Source organism: Populus euphratica, unplaced genomic scaffold (assembly GCF_000495115.2).
Source record: "Populus euphratica unplaced genomic scaffold, PopEup_1.0 scaffold633.1, whole genome shotgun sequence".
NCBI classification, from domain to species: domain Eukaryota; kingdom Viridiplantae; phylum Streptophyta; class Magnoliopsida; order Malpighiales; family Salicaceae; genus Populus; species Populus euphratica.
In genome coordinates this window covers 27,160-50,401 of record NW_011500498.1, presented here as the reverse complement: position 1 = coordinate 50,401, position 23,242 = coordinate 27,160, and the positions used below count along the sequence as shown (strand labels likewise).

General features: G+C 34.5%; 4 protein-coding genes across 7 annotated transcripts; 3 read left to right on the top strand and 1 right to left on the bottom strand.

Moving 5' to 3' along the window:
* Positions 1-496: 496 nt before the first annotated feature.
* On the bottom strand, positions 497-5,289 carry LOC105115033 (DEAD-box ATP-dependent RNA helicase 53-like). Of its 2 annotated transcripts, none has more exons than XM_011011797.1 (8): positions 4,747-5,288; positions 4,305-4,432; positions 3,778-4,189; positions 3,476-3,574; positions 3,080-3,304; positions 2,454-2,615; positions 1,489-1,963; positions 497-830 (listed from the first exon to the last, which is right to left on the bottom strand). In XM_011011797.1, the coding sequence occupies exons 1-7, from the start codon at positions 5,128-5,130 to the stop codon at positions 1,532-1,534; spliced, it is 1,842 nt and encodes a 613-aa protein (XP_011010099.1). In that variant the 5' UTR covers positions 5,131-5,288; the 3' UTR covers positions 497-830; positions 1,489-1,531. The 2 variants fall into 2 exon arrangements, with proteins under 2 accessions (XP_011010099.1, XP_011010100.1); XM_011011798.1 differs by lacking the exon at positions 497-830 and adding an exon at positions 968-1,395 and having other exon boundaries at positions 4,747-5,289.
* A 2,991-nt stretch (positions 5,290-8,280) lies between these two features.
* LOC105115032 (probable glutathione S-transferase) lies at positions 8,281-9,345 on the top strand. The gene is made up of 2 exons (XM_011011796.1): positions 8,281-8,641; positions 8,760-9,345. The coding sequence occupies exons 1-2, from the start codon at positions 8,330-8,332 to the stop codon at positions 9,123-9,125; spliced, it is 678 nt and encodes a 225-aa protein (XP_011010098.1). The 5' UTR covers positions 8,281-8,329; the 3' UTR covers positions 9,126-9,345.
* A 1,791-nt stretch (positions 9,346-11,136) lies between these two features.
* Positions 11,137-13,332, top strand: LOC105115031 (probable cinnamyl alcohol dehydrogenase 1). The gene is made up of 7 exons (XM_011011795.1): positions 11,137-11,321; positions 11,422-11,551; positions 11,654-11,767; positions 11,967-12,197; positions 12,279-12,564; positions 12,643-12,793; positions 12,897-13,332. The coding sequence occupies exons 2-7, from the start codon at positions 11,466-11,468 to the stop codon at positions 13,091-13,093; spliced, it is 1,065 nt and encodes a 354-aa protein (XP_011010097.1). The 5' UTR covers positions 11,137-11,321; positions 11,422-11,465; the 3' UTR covers positions 13,094-13,332.
* A 3,944-nt stretch (positions 13,333-17,276) lies between these two features.
* Positions 17,277-22,502, top strand: LOC105115030 (uncharacterized). 3 transcript variants are annotated; one of them, XM_011011792.1, is made up of 14 exons: positions 17,277-17,359; positions 18,518-18,764; positions 18,853-18,895; positions 19,185-19,211; positions 19,318-19,410; positions 19,917-20,110; positions 20,207-20,378; positions 20,472-20,594; positions 20,962-21,078; positions 21,450-21,470; positions 21,609-21,667; positions 21,838-21,928; positions 22,037-22,142; positions 22,252-22,502. In XM_011011792.1, exons 2-13 carry the CDS (start codon positions 18,535-18,537, stop codon positions 22,115-22,117), a joined length of 1,251 nt encoding a protein of 416 aa, XP_011010094.1. In that variant the 5' UTR covers positions 17,277-17,359; positions 18,518-18,534; the 3' UTR covers positions 22,118-22,142; positions 22,252-22,502. The 3 variants fall into 3 exon arrangements, with proteins under 3 accessions (XP_011010094.1, XP_011010095.1, XP_011010093.1); XM_011011793.1 differs by lacking the exon at positions 17,277-17,359 and adding an exon at positions 18,095-18,290; XM_011011791.1 differs by lacking the exon at positions 17,277-17,359 and having other exon boundaries at positions 18,413-18,764.
* The last annotated feature ends 740 nt before the right edge of the window (positions 22,503-23,242 follow it).

Below are 23,242 nucleotides of genomic sequence, written 5' to 3'. Positions count from 1 at the left end.
CCGCAGTGCTTGTTTTTCTCTTATTTAGACAAGAGAGATGGATAAAATAATTTAATCAAATACTTATCGTATGATTAAAAATTTTGGCTAGTTATTTTAGGATGAGTATAACAGAATTGAACCTGAGTTGTTTATCAATTGGACCCCAATTGCACCGGATCCAAAATTTGGTAAACACTCATGTTTTACCGGAACCAAGACCCACCAAAAGTAGTCAGAAAATAGACCGAATTTTATTATAATTGCAAGTGTCAAAAAAATTTATATAAGAAAATGCGAGGATAAATTTATTTTATTTTTAAAAAAACTACTTTTGATAATTTTTAAATAAATTAACAATATTTCACCTTTCCTGACTCAAACCGTTATACATGACAGATCAAAGGAGATCAACAAAACGAACAACGATTGTTCATTTTTCAAAATATCATAAAATATTTTACAAATAAACATTTTTTGAATGGAAAGAAATTCCTGGAAAACAGATTTAATAAAATTGACATCAGGATTATGGGCAACTGTTACTATTAGTTCGAGTGGTCCTCAGTACAAAAAATGGTGAAGCATAGAAACAGCTGGGAAAATTTCCTAAACTAGAAAGCTTGATTACATATAAAAGCTCTTCTCTATTTATCTGAATCACAGTCACCTTGTTTTTCACTTCATAATATAAACAGCAAACCATTTGCTTTTTCAAATTAAAAATAGCTAAACCTACTAGTAAACATTCCTCTCACCAACTGAAGCCCAGAGAGCCACGCAGCCCTTCTTCTGCACACAACTGTATCCTGATCTCCATTTTCTTTCGGATGCAATTCTTGCCTCTTCATCTGTGATGCAAGCCATTAGATGTTATAGAATACGAATCTTTCGAGTGCAAGCAATTGACAAGGTGATCTCTTAGGTAGTGTTTGATTAGAGACAAGAACATGTCTTCCTATGACTTTTGTTTTGAAAAGACGTAATACACTTCAAAACTATTTTGGAAACGGTTTATTTAGTCTCTATCTCCGTCCCTTTAATCAAACACATTTCCATCACGTAACTGCAAGTAATTAGGACAAAAGGAGACGGGCTGCTAATGATCGTCCCCATAAAAATTCAAATGATCAAATGGGGAGGCAGAGATCACCACCACAGTGCAAATAGGTGTATGGGATTCCCAACTAAGGGTTACTAGTTGAAGGGAAATGCTCCAAGTCCTCTTACCTCAAATGTTTTTTGCACTACAGATGTGTAAAGCCATTAATTTGATAGTTCTACTTTAGGTATTAAGAGCTCAGTACAAGATTGCCCTACAGAGTACTTTAGTATTCGATTGAAGAAAGACACAATATCAGCAGGGATTCAACTAATAGATAAATGGCACATCTTCTGGACTCCTTGGGATTGTATCTATTAGAAAATTCACACATGGAACTACTCAAGTTAAAATATTATGTTACCAAGGGAGCAGTGAGAAGAGTTTGGTAGGAGCAAGTGTTATACCATTTCATGAAGTCAGAATTGTATTCTCTTGCTGTTCATGCCATCACTTCCTGGAGTCTCCAAAGCCCGCAGATTGTCTAAAATGATAATCATTCTGTGATCTATTGGTTAGGCCTGAATTGTTGCCAAATCCATAAGAACGGCCCGAACCAGAGTCCCCAAAACTGCTAGAACGGCCTGAACCGAAGTCCCCAAAATTACTGGAGCGGTCTGTTCTTGACTCGCCAAAGTTACTAGAGCGGCCAAAATTCCCTGATTGGTTTCTGTTATAGCCATTGCGACTTGATCCTGAAAACTGACCATCAGAGCGGCCAAAACCAGAATTCCTAAAGCCTTGCCCAGATCCATAATTCCCCTGACCACCATATCGGCCACCATCACCAAATCCTCTTGGACTTCCAAATGAATTAAATCGTCCACGACCCATGTCATTGTACATGTCTATGCTTTCACCATCAACAGTGATCTTAGGGAGCTGAAAAACACCATAATGAGGACACCCTTTTTGATTGAGGTCAATCAAAAATAGATCAAACATGTGGAACCTTGTAAAAACCAGAACATGCACATTGCAAAGGACTCCCACACCACATACATGGAAGCAGCTACATCAAAGTTGTGCATCAACTTGTATTGAACAAAAATAAAAAAAATAAAAAGGATGTTCTCAAAAGTTATGGCATGGATCCTTGTGGAATGGAGGTCAGTACAATACTAATGTGGCAATCAGCATATACTTACTTCCAGGTTATGTATATTTACTCAATTAGATAGAACTGGGCATGAATCACGTAAAAAAGCCTGTCATGATCTGTACATTGCATGAGTCTGATTCTAAAAAATGCTGGAGTAAACTATATGCATGTCATTTTCTGAAAATTCACAATTGAAACTTGGTGACCTGGCATTTTACACATCCAAAACATTTGGAACATAAAGATGGGTTAAAGGAGATTGATGGTTACCTCTAAAAATTTGCACCCTGTGTCGCGTTCAATTATCCGGACTTGCCTGCTCTCATCTTGAGTATAAATAAGAATTGCAGTTCCTTTCTTCCCAGCACGACCAGTACGGCCAGATCGATGAACAAAGGTCTCTGAACATCTCGGAAGTGCATAATGTATTATCTGAGCAAGCAGTGGATGGGAATGCAAATGAGAACATAAGAATGGAATGGCAGGCCAAGGAATGACAACTTGCTAAATAGCTATTTGAGTTGCTTACAATTGGTTTCAAAATATAGTTGACACATGGAAGATTTCAAAGAATATGATCTTCTGTGTTTGTGATGGGTGATGGTTTGAGAAATTTGGGGCTTGGGAGCACGAATTTAAGGTATGAAGCTTTAGGGTCTCGCAGTTTTGAAAGAACTTGAACCAAATTAAGTTAGAAGATCAGAAAAAAAGCTTTCAATACATGGAATTGTGAGATCTAATTGCAGATGCTATTGCAATGGTGGATTGAGTTATAGCAACAGAAGGACAGAATTTGGAGGCTACATGTTGCATAACATTAAAGCTAAAGCTCTCTACAATCAAATAATTATTTGTACCAGAACTACAACAGTAAGATGTGAAATAATATAGCTCACCAGATCAACATTAGGGACATCAAGACCACGTGCCGCAACATCAGTGGCAACTAAAATATTGAAATGGCCCTCTCGGAAGCCTGAAAGTGTCCTTTCTCTCACACTCTGTGAAATATCACCATGCAACGCCTCACATTTATAGGTTTTTGCCATGGCATATGCTAATCGATCAGCATCACGCTTTGTCTCAGTGAAAACAATGCATTTTCCTCCTTTAGCATGTTCCTAAGAAAATACATATCCGAAGTTGAGAAAGCAAAATTGTTGTTAGGGTGAAAGTGAAAGGAACAATCATTATTAAGTTTCTCCACCATGTGCAGTTCGCATGATAGAAGCTCATTAAGAGGTTAAGGAAAAATTAAAAAACAACAACCAATAGGAGCTCATGAGACATACTGTAATCAGAGGACCAAGAATCGATGCTTTTGCATACAAGTCTGAGGCAATTGAATAGAGGGTAATTCCTTCAGCCAGTTTTTTATCAGAATCTCCAACCTAAAATACATTTTATTTGTTAGAAACTGCAAGCAGTAATGAAACAAAGTCGCACAAACACATCAACAACAGAAACTACTCAACCATGCGGATAAAAATAAAGGCCCAGGCTTTGCAGAAACCCGGTCAACACTAATATCACATAAGAAATTATGGTGCCCACATGCAGCTATTCAACTCTCCATGCAAATCCCCATACTTACAAGATCAATAGTCAGAGGATCTTTTAGATACTTCCTAACAAGTTCTCTGATCCAACTTGGCATTGTAGCAGAGAAGCACATACTATGCCGTTTCCGAGGCACACTCAACAAGATTGTCTCAATATCATCAACAAATCCCACACCAAGCATCTGATCAGCTTCATCAAGAACAACATGCTGAACTTCTGACAAAACCAGTGAGCCCCTCTTCATCAGATCAATCATACGACCAGGTGTGCCAACAACAACATCAACACCATATTCAAGATCCCTCATTTGTCGTGAAATAGGAGTACCCCCATATAAACAAGTAATATCCAAACTAGGTGCAGCCTCACGAAACTCCTTCTCTACTTGTCTTGCAAGTTCTCTTGTTGGAGCCATAACCATTCCCAATGGGTACCTCCCTCTCCTACACAAACCCAACGCAAACCAGCCAAGTAAAAAACCCAAAAAAAAAAGGAAATCAAATTCAATAAAAATAAAATCCACCTGTGGCAGTAAATTAACACAATAAATGAACAAACCCGTGTTGCGCATTGAATTGTAAAATTTTATCAAGTATAGGAATTCCAAAAGCAAGTGTTTTTCCTGTTCCAGTTCGAGCTCGACCAAACATGTCCTTCCCTTGCATAGCCGGTTCAAGCACAGCTCTCTACATTAAAAAAAAAACAAAACAAAACAGAAAACAGAAAAAAAAAATCAAACTTCTTTCATTCAATTATTAGCTAAAAAAAATTCATTGAAATAATATAATTACCAACAAAGTATCAAAACTTAATTAGAATACACAAAAAACATTCATGTAATTGTTCACAAAAAAAATTATAAGAAATACATTTCCCAGTAAGTATAAAAATCGCAAAGTCAATCAAATTTTCATTTAATCACAACAAAAAAACAAAACTTTAATTAATATTAAAAAAAACCCAAATTTTCATTTTCTTAAAACGGAAATGATAAAATTACCTGAATGGGAAACAATTTCGTGATCCCTTTTTTAGCTAAAGCGCCGACAATCTCTTGAGAAATCCCTAATCTTGAAATTTCAAGCCCCTCTTCATTCCCTTTCCCTTCATCGTAGCCATAATCAGGTACAGCGTTAAAAGTTTCAGTCACCGAACTCGCCTTAAAATCCAACGGCCCAGATTTGACATGAAAGTCTCTAGCTTTGATTAGAGAAGCAAGAAAAGAAGAAAAGGGTCTAATCTCACCGGAGAGAGACCCGTTTCTGAGAGGAATTGGTGACGCGGTGGTGGTTAATTGGTGTTGTAGAAGTGTTACGAGGGCTAAAGCCCGATTTGGGGCTAGTACAGAAGAAGAAGAAGTTCTTCTTAGAACTGTTGATAACATTTTTAGGGTTTTGGAAATTTGAGTGAGAAACCCTAAATCTGATTCGGGGATTTCTTAGGGTTTAAGAGGATACAAAGAGTGGCGGAGACTGGAGAGAGGGGATTGCCAAGGTTTTACGAGGGAGGGAGGCGATAGGGAAGATATTTATGATGGTTTGATCATGTGGTATTCAGAGGGTTTAAGAGTTGGTGCAATATCATTTGGGCTTTTGACACGTGGAAAGAGTTCTAGTGGGGCCGATTTTATTTGCCTTGAAAAAGAATGAACTAAGCGGAGCGGAGGAGTACAGATTAAAAATATTATAAATAAAGGGTGAAAGGGGTGATTTTAGGATTAAATTATTTTGTGCAAGGTTTTTTTTTTTTACAAAAATTCCCGATTAATAAATGGAGGGGTAGAGATTAAAAATGTTGCAAATAAAGGGAAAAAAGGGTGAAGTTTAGGATTATTTTGTTCAATTTTTTTTACAAAAAATTTTATTTTATATTTTTCTATTTATAGATTGATTGAAGATGGGTTTATTATATATTTTTTTATTGCAAGTCAATCTACTAATATTGTTGAAGATTTTATAACCTTACAAGCATTACTTATAATCCATTAACAATTAAATATTCAAAATAATTGGCACATTCAGAGAGTCATATGGATAATATACACATATACATATATTAAAATAAATAACTTTTGAGATTAAATGGGTTGATATTAATATCATAGTCAAATTCTTGAACAATATTAATTTTTTTAATATGTACTTGAACATCATTAAATTTAGATATAATATTTTAAAATTCATTTGGCTTTAAAAAATATCAAATTAATAATTTTTCAAATGTAGCCTATGTGAACAAGGGAGAGGCCCTATACACTATGCGATCCAAGAAACAAGAGGAGAAATCCAACGGCTCCCTCTCTGTATTTCTTCAAGCATTCAATCTTCTCATGATTCAGCTGGATTTCCTTGCAGTGTATAAATGTTGTTGGAGGCTATTTTAAAATAATGGTTCTATTTTATAAAATCTTGAATTTGAAAGATAGTATAATTATCAACTCGATGATTGATTTGAATAAAATACTAAAATACTATCCAAGTTAATTATTTTAGTTAAAATAGTGTTTTTTTTTTTGTAAATATTCTTGAAGTTAGTCTAATAGGGTAAATATATCACTAAAAATCTAGTTAAATCAGCCAAGTTTCGCTACCAATTCTTTTTTTTTTAAAAAGCAATTTATAACTCACGAACTTTGAGTCACAAATTTTATTTATGGGTTAATTTGTTGGGCTCAACAGATTTAATAACTACGAGGATACCTTATCATGGAGACTTGAACACCGTTAGAAGAATTTATTATTATTATTATTTATATAATAAAACACGCGTGATTTTAACTGCATTTATTAGTGTAAAATTTTATTTATTTCTCCGGTTCTAATAGCTGGGCCAAAAATGAGCACAAGACCAATGTGTTTTTTCAAATATTTTTTATTTGTTTGCTAATGCACACCCAACTATTTTGGGTATCGTCTTGGGTATCATATAATTACCGTATTTAAAGATATTAAATTTGGTATCTCAATCCTTGGCTTTGATATAGTTGTTATTAAAATTATTATATCTTGTATATCATACTTAAATATTTTTTATTTGTTTGTTCATACAAACTCAATTTTATTTATTTCTCTGGATTGATTCTAATAAATGAATTTATTTTATTTAAAATTTAAATTTATAATTGGTTAAGAGAAAACTAGCCAACTTGCTAGATTAATCAAGAACTTCTGTAATATTTCAAAACTTGATAAATATTTATTTATTTTAAATGTATTTTTTTTCTAATTAGAAATTTTTTATATATATGTATATTTTTTAGTTGCTTACTAGCTCATTTCAAGGTTTACTATATAAATACTAAAAGAATATTTTATTTTTTTAATATGAAATTTAAAATCCTATATTATATATATTTTATGCTTACAAGAAAAAAATTATATTTTTATAATATGAGATAAAAAAAATTTAATTTTAATTTTTTAATTTTAAAAAATAAGATAATATCTTTTTTAATGTAGAATAAAAAATATTTTAAAATAATATTTTAAATTTAATTATTTACAACATATATAACCCATATCCATATGAACTGTTTTTAAATTTTTTTTATATGAAATATCAAAACCTAGAATATTTTTTTGTTAATTTTTCGGGTTGACCTGAGTTAACCCATATAACCTGAGACCTCGCTTCTTGATTAAGTTAATCCCTGAACAAGATTTGATAATTATGGTTATCATGAAAATATAATTTTAAAGAATATAATTAAAAAGAAATAAAGTGATGTGATCAATTAAAAAATAAAAAATAATTGTTTTTTCTTTTATTTTGTTTAAAAGATCTCTTTTCAATAATATTGATTTTTTTTATATGTTTAATTTTTAGAGTGATTTTTTTGGTTCCTTTATGATTTTGTTTTTATTTTCTATATAAATAATTTTTTTTAAAAAATAAAAAATATTTATTTTTATATAATATTTTTAATGCGTGTAGCCTTACATGTTATGTTTTTTTATTCAATTAATTTAATATTTTTTTTAAAATTCAATATTTTGATCTACATTTATTTCTTAGTTTTGTAACTTTTATTTTTAATTGTTATTAATAATTTTTTATTAATTTATTAACACACATAAATCTATAATTATTTTAATTAAATATGTATATAAATTTTTTAATTTATTATATTTTTTTAACTAAAAGTATTAAAAAAACTTGTATAAATAATTTTTTTATAAAAAATAAAAATACATCACCCGAGGGTCACTTAACCAGTTCAATTAATAAAAACGTAGACCAGCGTGGACTGGCCACGCAGCCATAGGTCATCGCTTACGTGTGATATATAAATAAATGTAGACACAGAGAGATTATATCAAAGCAGTCCTTGAGCTTTTAAGTTTTTTGTGTCTGCCCCATAATGTTGCCTTCCAATTTGCGGTCCAACCCTCCCATAACTAGTAGGAAAAACAAGTAAAACAAAAGGCTGTCCGAAAATAATGGGTAGAGCCCAGGAACTGGCAAGAAAAGCAGGGAGAAAGTGAGATTTTGCTGAAGTGTAGTGGCCACATAGCAAAAGCAAGAGTCAATGTGTTGTCTACAAAGGCATCGAGCTATGATCGATGGAGTAAAGAAAACACAACATGGCAGAAGAAGTCAAGGTGTTTAGGACATGGTCAAGTTCATTTGCTCTGAGAGTCATCTGGGCACTGAAATTGAAGGGTGTTGAGTTTGATACCATATATGAAGATCTCTCCAACAAGAGCCCTTTACTCTTGCAATACAATCCTATCTACAAGAAGGTTCCCGTGCTTGTCCACAACGGTAAAGTCATCTGTGAATCACTTGTCATTCTAGAATACATCGACGAGACATGGAAGCAAAATCCTCTGTTGCCTGAAGATCCTCACCAGCAAGCCAATGCTCGTTTCTGGGCCAAGTTTGGTGATGATAAGGTAATTGTTTAGGTCCTCTGTCCCTTCCATAATAATCAGTGATTTATATGATTGAATTGCCTGAACTTGATCAAACATGAATTGATTTGAAGCAACCTTGCTTTGCGCGTGGTTGCAGGTTTTGCAATCAATTGTGGGGGATGTGCTTATGAAGGAGGGAAAAGAGCTAGAAGAAGGGGTCCTTGCATCCTTGGAGAACTTGAAATATTTAGAAGAAGAGATAAGAGGAAAGAAATTCTTTGGTGGGGAGACTATTGGGCTAGCGGATATTGCATTAGGATGGCTTGCTTACTACCTTGGTATCTTTGAGGAGATACTAGGTCTGATACTGATAGACCAGGAAAAGTTTCCATCCTTAGCGGCATGGAAGCAGGAATTTGCAAATGCTCCAATCATCCATGAGAACTGGCCGGATAGAGACAAGCTGGTTAACAAGTTTGTTGCCATGCGTGAGGCCAAACTTGGAAAAGAAGCACCTAAATAAATGGTTTATGCAGTTTAATTTGCAGACCTTTAATGCTACTAGAACATATGAATAATTCAGATAGATGCAAATCACCTTTGATAGTGATCCCTGCTATTGTTAGTTTCCTGTGGGTAGCTGGAGCTTCATCTTGAAGCCAATGATCAGAATCATGCATGTTATTGTCTCTGCTATGTTGTCCAATGAAGGAAATAAAAAACTCTCTTAAGTTATTTTCAAATGGCTTCAGCAGTGTCAAGATCAGCTTCAAATTCCACATGATGGACAGGCAATGGAGAGTTTCAAGAAAACAATTATGAAAGAACTCTCTTAATGTAGTAAACTTCGACCGTGAGCCATTTTTTGTGATTCGATCCGATAGTATTTTGCCGAGGAAATGGCACTGAAAAGAATCTGAAAAACAGATTGAAATTTCTTCAACAAAAGAACAGATTTTTCTCATCTGATTTAGTTTCAGGAACATATAACAGGGAATTTTCTTTCATTGCATCTTCACCATTCTGCAACTGTGATTTCCCCAGCATTAATTAAAAATTGGTGAAAGTTGGGAATTGTTTGAGATCAGACAATGTGTCACATAATGGATCGTGGATCAACTCGTGTCATCTGTGCTATATCGCTTCTCCTGTTTAGTCAAGAATTCTGTAACCGTTTTCAATTCGTACACCATTTTTTCCAAACTCGACTTTATGCAGTAAGAATAACTCTACGTGGAATTTGTTACATTGATGTGCGTTACACCTGGAGTAAACTTGAAAACATAACGTATCCTAGTGCCTGGGATGTGACGAGCCCTATTTGCAGATCATAACTGCTGAAATTTAGGTTTTTTATTTTTAGTTTTTTGCCAGAACTGGATTCTTATAGTTGCAAAAGAACTGCGATGATCAATTTCCTGCGTTTGTCTTTCACTTGACATGGTTATGTTTTGTTGTGCAGCCATGGATTGTTCGATAAGAGATTCATCACTTCGAAATTGGTGACCATGATGTTAGAGAAGGAAAATATGTCAAGCCACGCAGAGATTGTGAGTACTGCAATGAAGAGCTTGGAGTTCATAGCTCAAATGGGCTAGTTACCACATTCAATGGCAATGATGTGGATGGCACCATCACAGAAACAAGGATATTTCAGTTTCTTAGTTATTCAGGTGACAAAGACAACTTGAAGATTCAGACTATTTGTTTTTGGCTAAAGTTTCCAGATTGAAAGGTCCAAACCTTAAAAGAAGTCCGGACGAACTAAACGAGCTTGTTGACGGAAACAGGACAAAAGGAATTTAATTATGAAGGAAACATAAATAGCAAAAAATACTTGGATTTGTAGCCTATGCTTTTTATGCTACGATGAAATATATATTCTACAGATTGGAAGAGCAGGACTGCTAGTTTCAATTTCATTAAGCAGTCTCAAGTTATTTTAAAAAGTAATATAAAATTATTTTTAAGATTTTATCTATCAATTTAAATTTTTATTTGAGTTAAGATAGTTTCTTGATATTACATCAAACACGAATTTGATTTTCACATCTGGTTCGTGCAAGATAAGTTTCAAGCCTGGAAAGTTGTTATTGAGGAGATTTATTAGAGGTTAATATAAAACTATTATTGAGGTATCACCTCGCTGATTTGGAGTTAAAAATATTTATTTGACACACAAGGCACGCAAAAACTAGAGAACTGGTCAAGGGGAGAAAGGAAACTAGAAATTCTTTTTTTGAAAAAAAATTATATTCGTTTTCACTTGCATCTTTGAACATGTCTACTACAGTAATATCACCAATTAATTAACAACTGGTGGAAGTTAGGACCAACATGAGATCAGATATTGCGTCACATGATGGCGGATACATCACCACATATGTCATCAGTTGTTCTGTTCCGGGTGGAGCCACTCACGATTTACTCAACTTTTTTTCCGACTTCATTACAGACTTTCTTGCTTTACTCAACTTTTTTTCCGACTTCATTACTTCATTACAGACTTTCTTGTCTTAATATGAAGTCTTTCATGACGTTTATGATCCAAAACTGTGACCACATTTATTTTATTTCCAGTCTTGATCCCCCATAGAAGCCTCCTGGAATCACTATATATACACTTCGTTATATGCAAGGCCCTATCCACAGCTGCTGCTTATCCCTTCTCTTCCTGCTCTGCGCTGAGCATTTATCCTAGCTCTAGAGCATCTTACAGGTCCAATCTCCTAGATTTCTCTTTGTATTTCTCGGTGAACTTTCCAGTTGCTGATTCTTTCACTGAATCTGAATTAACGTGATGAGTAAATTCTATGCAGGTCATTGTTGAAGTTCTGCTTCATTGCTTAGAGAGAACTGGAGGATGGCTTCAGATAAGAGTGAGAATTGCCTTGCCTGGGCTGCAAAAGATGAATCAGGAGTTCTGTCCCCGTATGAATTTAAAAGAAGGTATGAATATCATATATAACGATAATGGCAATGAAAGAACTCATAGTCCTCGATGTTATTAACATATATTCAACTACTAATTGACTGTGAAAACTTCTGCAGGGATGTTGGGAAAGATGACATTTCAGTAAAAATAACACACTGTGGAATTTGCTATGCAGATGTTCTCTATACCAGGAACAAATTCAAAAAGTCATTATACCCAGTTGTGCCAGGGTGTGTAAAAGAATAATATAAATTATTTCTTATTACCTTACTAGATTAAGTTTATGAAATGAGATATTTCCTTGATATAATATCTCAGTCTTAGTAAGGTAGTGATGAACTTGTGCTGATGAGAAGGGAATATCACGGGGAATTTCTTGTTTTTCATTCTCCTTCAATTGACATGCTTATGATGTTTTATTTTGTTCAGTCATGAGATAGTTGGAACTGTTCAAGAGGTTGGATCTGATGTTCAACGCTTCAAAATGGGCGACCATGTCGGAGTGGGAACATTTATCAATTCATGCAGGGATTGTGAGTATTGTAACGATGGGCTCGAAGTGCATTGTGCAAATGGAGTTATTACCACCTTTAACAGTGTTGATGTCGATGGCACCATCACAAAAGGAGGGTACTCCAGTTTTATTGTTGTTCACGAAAGGTGTGCATACCTTTGGACTTTAGAATTCGCAGTGTGTGAAGCACATGATACATAAAATAACTTTCTTGTTGTCTTTAACAGATACTGCCACAGAATACCTGACGGTTATCCACTAGCTTTAGCAGCACCATTGCTGTGCGCTGGCATAACAGTCTACACTCCCATGATTCGTCACAAGATGAACCAACCTGGAAAATCCCTCGGGGTGATTGGACTAGGCGGCCTTGGTCACATGGCTGTGAAGTTTGGGAAGGCTTTTGGAATGAATGTCACAGTTTTCAGCACAAGCATATCGAAAAAAGAGGAAGCCTTGAATCTGCTTGGAGCAGACAACTTTGTAGTCTCGTCGGACACGGAGCAAATGAAGGTACGCAGTCCGATGAGTTTTCTCTAGCAGCTTACAGGGATTGAGATTTGCTAGTGGATTAATGATCCTTATTTGCAGGCTCTGGATAAATCCCTGGACTTCATTATTGACACAGCATCAGGTGAACATCCATTTGATCCATACATTACAACTCTGAAGACCGCTGGAGTCCTGGTCCTCGTGGGCGCTCCAAGTGAAATGAAGCTCACTCCTCTGAAGCTGCTTGTTGGTAAAGTGATTTATACAAGGAAAAAAATGAAAGGAAATGTCAGTTTAAGTGTCAGAATCCTGATTTCATTAATCTGGGTTTGCATTTTTCCTTACTTCGGCAGGTATGATATCCATTTCTGGAAGTGCAACAGGAGGCACAAAACATACACAGGAAATGCTGGACTTTTGTGGTACTCACAAAATCTACCCCAAAGTAGAAGTCATACCAATTCAGTCTGTGAATGAAGCACTTGAGAGGTTGATAAAGAATGATGTGAAATACCGATTTGTGATTGACATTGAAAACTCCCTCAAGTGATATATAGTATCCATAAAGGATGTCAGGCGATCTTCTAGTCCTCCGAAATGGAACACCAAGTCATCTATTTTGTATCATACAGTTTCGTTTGGCAATGAACTGAGAATAAGATAAAGTATTAGCATCTACTTTCCTATCCTAAAAAGCTAAAACAGTCTCTGAAATGCATGGTTCTTAAGGTTTTGTAAACCTATTAAGTATTACTTTCAGAGAGAATAAACTTGTGAATTTATACTTCATATCTATAGTCTTTTTTGCTCAACAATATCTGTGTTCTATGTTTGTTGTGTCTTTAACTTCCATCTGCATTAATTTGAGCTATTATTCTGGTCTGACATAACCATATTTTTTCTTGGACTTGAACCTGTCCTATTAGTCTAGAAATGCATCTGTTAAACCTTATATACAGACTATCTAGAATAGATCATCATCTAATTATGTTAGATTTATACCTAACGATTCAGGATCACTTGTTATATCATATGAACAACAAACCCAACACTAAGATAACATTAATCACCCGATTATCAAAATTCCTGCTAATTGGATCAAAATCACAACACTGATCCGGTGGAAAAAATCAGCTGGTTATATTTTTGTGCTTGTTATATATTGTTGCAGAGAGCAAATTGTTGAACATAATAAGAATTCTTAATTTCCAGAGAGCAAAAAGTTTACCATGTCAAGGTATGCATGCAGCTCCTTTATTTCCTTCATATATTCTTGGTCCTCTGTTAAAGTATCACTGTCGCAAGCACTCTTGTCTGATACTGGTATCTCCAGCTGAGCGGCACCGGTTTTTTGATGGACATTGTCAATTGAACACCTTCCAGCAACCGCTTCAATTTTCTGTTTACAACAAAATGCTGTCACGAGCAACAGAATCCGAACATACTCTTTGCGTTGTTCACAACAGTGGCTATCTTTTATTAGAATATGAGTTAGCTTATAAGTCAGACTGAAGTCACTACATTTTCATGGTCATAGTCAAAGAATCCAACTTCCCAACACTAGAATTTCCAAGTTGCTTGAGCAAGTCCACAGAAACTTATGCAAGGCATTGCTCACCATGTCCTGCTCTAGGCGACCAAAAGCTTCAAAACAGCTGGTTTCTTCGTTCCTTTCGATAATCCACGTCATAAACGCGATGTATATAATCGAAGTAGACGACCTAGACCTTAACTTATTCAGTACTGTCCACCCATTCAATGATTCATTTGAAACAGATACAACTCCTTGCTTACCCTTTCCTATGTTGTCCATTAACTCTGCATGGTACCAGAAAACTGGCAATAGTAATGGAAACGTTGACGAATATTCTGCCGCTGCTCTCCGATGGAAATTCGGTCACCAATATTCCATTGACAATCCCAGCGGCAATAGTTAGTTTTTTTTTTTTTTATGGAATAGACGACAAAATATTTCATCAGTAAATCATTTACCGAGAAAATGACCGAGAAAAATTGATCAATGTATTTTATTTTTTTGACACCAATATTCTGTTGGTATTAGCAATTATCGGTGAAAGTACCGACGGATAGAAATTCTAGACAAAACTTTGTCCGATGAAGTGTTTCAGTTGGTGATCCATCGGTGATAAAAGTTTTCAACGGAAAGGCGTTTTTCTATTTTCTAGTGGTGGCAACAATCTCTCTTTCTCTTGCTATATTACTCCTACCAACTTACAGCCAACAAAAATGAATATTTTCTAGTCAAGATTTTCATTCCAATTCAAGCTCCGCTCTTAAAGTAACAAAACACAGTAAAGCAACTGACAAGGCATGTGAGTAGCAAATCCCCTAAGCAATTGTCAAAACAAACAAAACCCCAGAAAAGTTGACCTAAACACTCAATGAACTAACAAAACAAATCATGCCATTTCTATATCGTCGTGTTGAGCCAAGTCTAGATCCTTGTTTGAGTTGTTTCCCACCTATAAAATCAAAAACACTCGGTAATGTTCACTGAGAAGAAATCACATAACAAAAAAAGATACCCTTTTGCTTAAAAAAAAATCATCAAACAATAAAATTTGTTTGCTAACTCTTCAGTGATCTGAGACTTACCAGTGGTTCAGTTGAGCCACATACTTCAAGAGAAGAAGACAAGCAAGCCATTTCGGTGTTTTAACTGCTTTCTTGCGAGCTGCACATGATAATAAACTGTTTGGGATAAAGCCATTTATATATGTGCAGGAAGCGCAATTCTGTGACTTTGTTACCAGCCTTTTCTGCCATCTGTGTGCTAAATGCCAAGAGTACAGGGAGATTCGTAAGAGGTCTGGCGAATCACAATCCCCCTGATCTTACACTGGCATTGGTCACAGCTCCACTGCTCCAGACAATGGAGTCAGGTAACACAGAGTAATGCTGCTGCTGCTGCAACATTCCTAGCAGGATCACCATGCATGTACCTTGTTTCACTCTAGATCTGGCATGTTATTCGCCAGATTATGCCGCTTAAGTCAACTTGTGTTGCTTTTAGAAGCATGTTGTCTTAAGATTATATCGCTAGACTGATGGAGTTTTCTTACATGGTCATTGTCAACGATTCCTTGTTTTCCGCAATTGAACTTAAGATACTAATAAGGTAAAAGAACAGGAAATTCTGCTAATTATCACTGTTTTGAAAGGATCGTGTGTTTTTCATATTTAATAAACCCAACTCACCCGGCGAGTTGATTAGCCCGATGAGTCATTTCGTGGGGCTAAATCGAGATAGCACGGACTGAGATTTTTTGAAAGAAGAAGCAATGATCGAGGAGCATATCCAGCCTTTTCTACTTTCTCAGGCGGTAGTGCTCGATCTGTTTGCCAGATTATCATCAACCTCATCCACTGACGCAAGTTTCCATAAAAGCACGCCAAACAATTTTACAGGCAAAGTGCTTTTCAAAGAAATTATCTTACTCTTTTCCTTTCTTCGAAAAGAAGGCATTCTGACATAATTTTTGTTTCCTGATTTGTTAAGCAAAACGTTGCATTTAAGGTGGCAACTCTAGAGAGTTGTGACTGAATAATCCTTTTTTTTTTTTTCAATTGACAAAGTGGCTAAATCACGAGAGCCTTAATTCAAAAAAAATATCTTTCATTAAAATAGTATTTGATGTTTTTTCAGTTTTTTTTAACTTTATCCTTTACTAATTTAATTTTTTAAAAGATTTTTTTCAATTATATTTTTCAATATTAGATTATTTTTAAAATAATACTCTATAATTTTTTCTATTAAAACTTATACTAGTAATGGAATATTATTTTTTTAATTTTAACCTTTAATATTAAGTTTATTAAAAATTAACCTTTAATATTAAATTTATTAAAAATAAATTTTATAAATTTTTTTTATATAAATTTACCTCATATCCAAATCTGAATTTAATAAGATAAAATGAGCTACTCAAGTTTTTTTTTTAATTTAATTTAATTTAATTTACATTAAACAAAATAATTTCATGTACTATGTAGAGCGGGGAATGATATAGTAATAATTATTAAGAGACAAAGCCTTTACTGTCACTGACAATGACTGAAAATGGCCCCATATTGACCGCTTGCAGGCCCACTCATGTCTCAGGCTCCTCTGCATGCATGGCAGTAGCTGCGCAAGGCCGAGACACCAACAAGCCGCTGTTTTCCCATAAGATGTGGTCATCACCTTCCGAAGGCAAAACAAAACACGCTTGAAATCTTGGGTTCCATCTACCAGATCTCCGACAAAGTTATAAAACTTTGCCTAATTAAGCACATTGATTCGGAGATTCTTTGATTCAGATATACTTTGTTGAGATTATTTTCGAATTAAATTAGAAGTTTAAACAGTATAATGAAATCATTAGATAATAGTGGCTTTTCACCATGCCATAATCTCTCAACATCCAATTTCCCATTAAGAAAAAAAAATAAAATTGGGAAGGGAATTAAGTATTATCCTCTGAAGGGTCAATGACGGATTAATAATTTAAATACAAAAAAAAGATTAATGCCCCAGAGGAAAATAGAAGTAGTAGCCAGGTAAGCAGCCACTCAAACAACATCGGCCATAGAAATCCTAAAAGACCTTTTCTTTTCTTCTCATACTTCAGCATAGCACTACACGTCTACCCTCTGCTGCTGCTCCTCCTCCTGCCCCCTTTCGGTTTTCTCGAAGCCTCCTCCCTCCCTCTCGCCTTCCTTCCTCCCTCGCTCTCCCTCACCACGCCTAACCCAATCAACAGTTTCTGAACCTGTTTCTGGTGTTGCATCTGTACGTATAGCTGTGACAGTGACGGTAATTAAGTTTATTAATTTGTTCACGTATACACACCATTCTTTTTTATTTCATGATTAATAATATTTTCAGATCTTATATTTTAAAAAAAAATACTAAAAGATAGTCCAGGATTCTTTTTTCTTAGATCATGGAAATTATTTGATATTTTCTATAATTAAATGCCTTTTTGTTTGTTTGTTTAGGACTGAAAATGCATGCAGTTTTCCTTGTCTTTGTAAACACCTTACTATTATCAAGATTATATTTTTTTCTCCAAGAACTATATACTGTAACGATTATGTATGCCCTTTTTTCCCTTATCATGGTGTTGAAAATGTTTAGTTAATACACAAAGTATTGTGATGTAGCTGAAATTATGTTTTTTTTATAATCATCGAATTAAAAATATTACATAGTTTTACATTAGTTCAATTTAAGCTTTTGTTAACCTACTTCTTCAAGCCCAGGACAGCTACAAGCCTACAACACTTAAACACTGGTTTATAGATAGTTTCAAATTAATAATTTTTTAGTATTTTAATATAATAATATAATATTTTTAGTATTTTAATATAATAATATAAAAAATATTTCGAAAAACATTTTCTGCTGCAGTTTTTATCTCTTTGTGTCACGTGATGCTTGTTTTTGGAACTTTTCATGACATGGGCTCTTTGACATTTTCGTTCATGCATCCTTTTTTTTCTTTCATGTTTCTGAGTCCTAATGGCTGTGACATGGTATTGGAACCGAACCTGCCCTTTCTTTAACAACCTTGAAGAGTCTGTAAAATGTTTCAACCATCTGGGATTTTCTCTCTCTCAATGAATTGATTTTTGTTTTGTTGTGAAAAGTATTGATTTTTAGAAAGAATTTTTTATTAAATTAGAATTAGTTAATTATAGAAAAATGTGGAGTGGTATTATTCGACAGTGGTTAAGTTATAACGGTAGGTATAGAGCTCAGGTTTCTATTTTGATTTGTCTCATTATGCTTTTGACTCGAGACAAGCATTTTGATTAGTATATGATTTTGTTTCTCTTTTCATATAAACTATTCTTAAAAAAAAAATAGTATAATTTGATCTTCTTTCTATAAATATATCATTCAAATCTGTCAATAAATTGGGTTCTGATATTTCTCTTCATTGCTCTCTCTCTCTCAGGTTTCTTCTAGATTGAGAGGGACCAATAATGGAACTTTTCAAAAGCACCATGCCAACGTGCCCCCAGTATTGTTCACAGTGGGCTAGAATTTACATGAAGTATTGTCTGTGCAGCATGAAAGATGGGGTTTCTTTAACTTTAGGTGTGATTAGTGTTTTGAGTTGGGGAGTTGCTGAGATACCTCAAATCATCACAAACTACAAGGAGAAATCCACTGAAGGACTTTCCCTTGCTTTCCTGTTGACATGGATTGTAGGGTGAGAGATATATCTATTCTCTTGCTAGATTCTTGTTTTGTTTTTAACCTTTAGATGATATGTTAATTTGTAATGCTTTGATTTTTAGGGATCTTTTCAATGTTTTTGGCTGTATGTTGGAACCAGCTACTGTAAGTGGTCTTTTATTCTTCTTTTTTATCTCTAGTACTGCTAATTGCTAGTCTTGATTATCCATTTTCCTTTCTGGGATTTCGAATAACCTGTTATTATGTCATTTACTCCCAGAAATGGTGCTGTTCTAAATGATTGTACATGCAATTCTTGTTTGAATTTCTAGGATTTATTAGTTTGTGAAATCATGAGGTTTAAGTCTGCACAAAGCTACAAATGTTATATATCATACCTGTTCACTTTGAATTCATTGATGGTTTAACTGAAGTTTTGTCCTTGATTTTACAGCTTCCAACCCAATACTACATGGCGGTGGTAAGGATATCTGCTAAAGACCAAAGCTTTCTTATATGGCCAACTTGCCTTTTGATTTAGTTTCTTGTCTTGAACGATTCGTTTACATGGCTTTGTTGTTTTGCAGTTGTATACAATTACTACCTCAATTCTGACAGCACAAACTATTTACTATGGTCACATCTATCATCGACTGAAACGTAACAGACGATGCATCAAGGTAAGAACTCTATCTACATGTATTCTCTTATAATGAAACAACAATTTTCAACTATTAAGGACGTATTTTATCGAGTGAAAGATCAAAATTCTTGGACAGAGTCAAAAGGAAACCAATTGGAAGGCAAAAAATTGTGTTAACTATTGTGAGACAAAGCCTGGCCTCGAGTGAAAGACTGATTTTTTTGAGTTTGTGCTGCATTTTATTCTATAATTTACGAATTCCAGGTCTAGTTTAATAAGGAAATTCTTTGAAACATAAATTTGGCTGTCCCATTGGCACGTTTTCTTTAACCATGTGTTCTTTATTCATCAGATGTACATTAATTTGGTTTTCTTAAATATAAATGGAAATATATGTCAAATAGATTTGATGTCAGACACGCTATTTATTGACTCTGCAGGTAGCTAATAAATCTTCGCACTTCCGTTTCTAATACGCTGTTCAGATTCTTGTTTAGTATTTGCAGATGTTATACACTGCTAATGCTTTTCATTGTGATCCAGGCCCCCATCTCTAGTCAGATTGAAGAGGCTGGAAGAATTAGACAAGGAAATAGTGATGATGGAGCACAAGTCAACAATGCTGGTAAACAGAGAAATGAAACCGCCTCTCCTGATGGCACAAATGGTTCGAGTTTACCGATTCCTTTTCCAACACTTTTTCAAAAAAGTTCCCCTGGAAGAGAGCTATACTACATGTAAACTTCTATTCTTGAATTTGTTGTTATGACTTAGATTTATGAATCAGAACCTCAATACAATATGGTTCTGTCTCAAATGTAATTTTCTTTCAGGTCAGCAAGATCTCTTTCAAGCAGCCATACTCCCGCAGTAGGATCCTTTTTAGCACAAAGAATGGCTTCTCCATCATTTTCGATGAGGAATTCGATTGAAGAGCCATTGCTTGGTGGAGATGCAACCACACAATCTGCACCAAATTTGAACACCAAAACCATGCTATGTGTGGTTAGTATATATACCAATCATGCAGTCATGTTTACTGAAAAACTCTACACAAAATGACTTTCTATGATGATCACGGACTACTTTTTATTTCAGGTGTCTGTATTCACACTCTTAGGAACACTTAATCTTCATCAATCAGCAAACAACAGGCTTGCCAGAGCCTTTGAGAATAAACATCAAGGATTTGTGATTCAAGTAGGACGGAAGATCTTGCAGGTATATTCCAAATTAAATTTTAGTTTCATTTAAGTAATCCTGGTGAATTAAATTGTCAATCTTTGTGGAGAAAAGATGATTTCATGTCTTTCTGTTACTGGTCTCTCCAATGTAATATCCCCCTTTTCCTGCTCTTTCTTTTTCTGAGTTAGACATCCAGCTAGATGCTTGTAGTGCATCAGAGATGATTCACCAAATGCAGGATGGCATGTGAGATGGAGGATAGTATATATGTATGATAGTAAAACATAGTTCTAGAACCGGTCACTGGCTTTCATGTGTTGCTTAATTACAGATAATTTTTCTAAAAAAAAAATGTTCTTTATATTCTCTTTTTATATCTTCTTATCTTGTTTTTGGACTTCAGGCGAGTAGCAGAATGTCACATGAAAATTATAGCGATGGAAGTGGAATTGGAACGTTCCTTGGTTGGTCGATGGCTGCTATTTACATGGGTGGACGGCTTCCTCAAATTTTCCTAAATGTGAGATGATCTTCCCAACAAAATATACCAGTATTATCAGTATTCAGTGTTCCTTTTTTTTTTTTCCTACCCAATGCCAGAAGGTCATTATCATTTAACAGGAAATAGTAGATAAAATATGTTAGAAATGGTTGAACTGTGACAGAAATACATCGCGACACCCCCCCTCCCCACCTTTTTATTTTCCTGGCATGCTTGCACTTTCTGTGGTCTATTGTTGCTTCCCCCCCCCCCCCCACCTTTTTATTTTCCTGGCATGTTTGCACTTTCTGCGGTGTATTGTTGCTCTCTCTAGATCAAATTTTAACTAGTAATGCTTGTCTTCTAAATGTCTACAACTAATCATATTTCGTGGTTTATCAATTTTGCAGATCAAGAGGGGCAACGTTGAGGTAAAGCATATTGACTTTTGTAACTTCAGTGTTCTTCATTAAATACTGATATACTTCGACAGCATAATTATGCAGTCTATATATCTCTAACATGTTTCTCCAGCCCAAAATGTCAACTTATATTTCTATGCTATTCAGGGCCTTAATCCATTAATGTTTGTCTTCGCTTTGATTGGGAATATCACTTATGTAGCAAGGTGCATATAATTTCCCATCCTGCTACCATCTTTGATTTCAGTCTTGTTGATTCAAGTCATCTCTGAACTTTCATGCTGGCAATGTATGGTCTCACCAGTGAATTCTATAATATTTATCTAAATCTCTGCTTTTTCATTTTTGGGTTTGGCATCGATCACCTTTTCAACAGCATACTAGTCGATAGCGTGGCATGGTCAAAGATCAGAGCAAACCTGCCATGGCTGGTGGATGCAGGAGGTTGTGTGCTGCTCGACACTTGCGTATCCTTGTTAACTCATAGTTGTTTTGTTTCCCTTCTTGATTGTCAACCTGGATAAGACTACTCCGATTGTCTTCTATTTTCTGTCGAACCTTAATGTCTTGACTAGATACTGCTTCAATTCGTCTACTTTCGCCACCGGAGGCGTCAGTTACTGGAGAACAAAATACTAAACTGTAATTCAGCTTAGATGGTGACGGTGCATGTTGACTGATGTATTTTGCTCTCCCCCTCCTGACATGATCTTTCATCATTTCAGTCCATGTTATTGTTTCATAGCTAGTATAACTGTTACTGGATGCTAATATTGTTGATCCATTGCAGCTTCCATTGATCGGTTCAGGCACTTCATGGATCCATGGCATCCGAACATCCATCGTAGCTGCCCATCAAACTTGATCAGAAACAAGCCTTGATGCCAATGGCCATATTGTGATGATAGCAACTCTTCATTTGGATTTTGTTGAATGAGCCAAGTGATAGCGGTTTTGATAGTTATTTACCATCTGGGCTTCCATGGCAGATGACCACCAATTCCATTTTTGTATTTCTGCTCCAATCTAGTCCATTCCTTTAAGACGTCACAAAAAATACCAAATTTATTATGAGAATTTAAGCGTTGCTATCTTTCTGTGCATGAGATTTTAAAGGGATGATAAATACATGAGATTTTAAACATTGTTATTAAACTCAGATTAGTTTAGCAGGTTAACTTAAAATTTGATTGATTTAATAATTAAATCAGTTTAAATAAGATGAAAGACCGATTAGTATGGCAAACCGATCAGTATGGCAAATTTAGATGAAATCTGATTTTTTTTAAAATGTAGTTTTATTTCTATATATTTCTTTTTATTTTTTAATTGATTATTGATATTTTTTTAAAAGAATTTCATATAAATACTAGAAATCTTCTAATTGTTATATCAATATATAAATAATTAGATTTATTATTTTTATTTAAAATAATACTATTTAAAAAAAAATTCGTTAACCTAGCTAAGTCAACCTTATCCAAGTTAATATTAAAATTAATTTAATTAAATTCTAATTAAATTCCAAGTTACAAGTTTTCTATTATAAATTTTGGTATTAAATAGATGTAAGTTGACATGGATCTTTCGTTATTAGTTAAAATAAAGTAATGTTTATTTTATGGAAAGGTTTCTTGCAAAAATTTTCTAAACAATATTTCAATTATTAGATTGTGGAAATCATTAGCAGGAAGAATATTCAGTAAAATTAACTTGATTTTCTGTAACTCTATACTTTTAATATAATCGAAGCCTTTATCCGCTTTAATTACTTTACCACA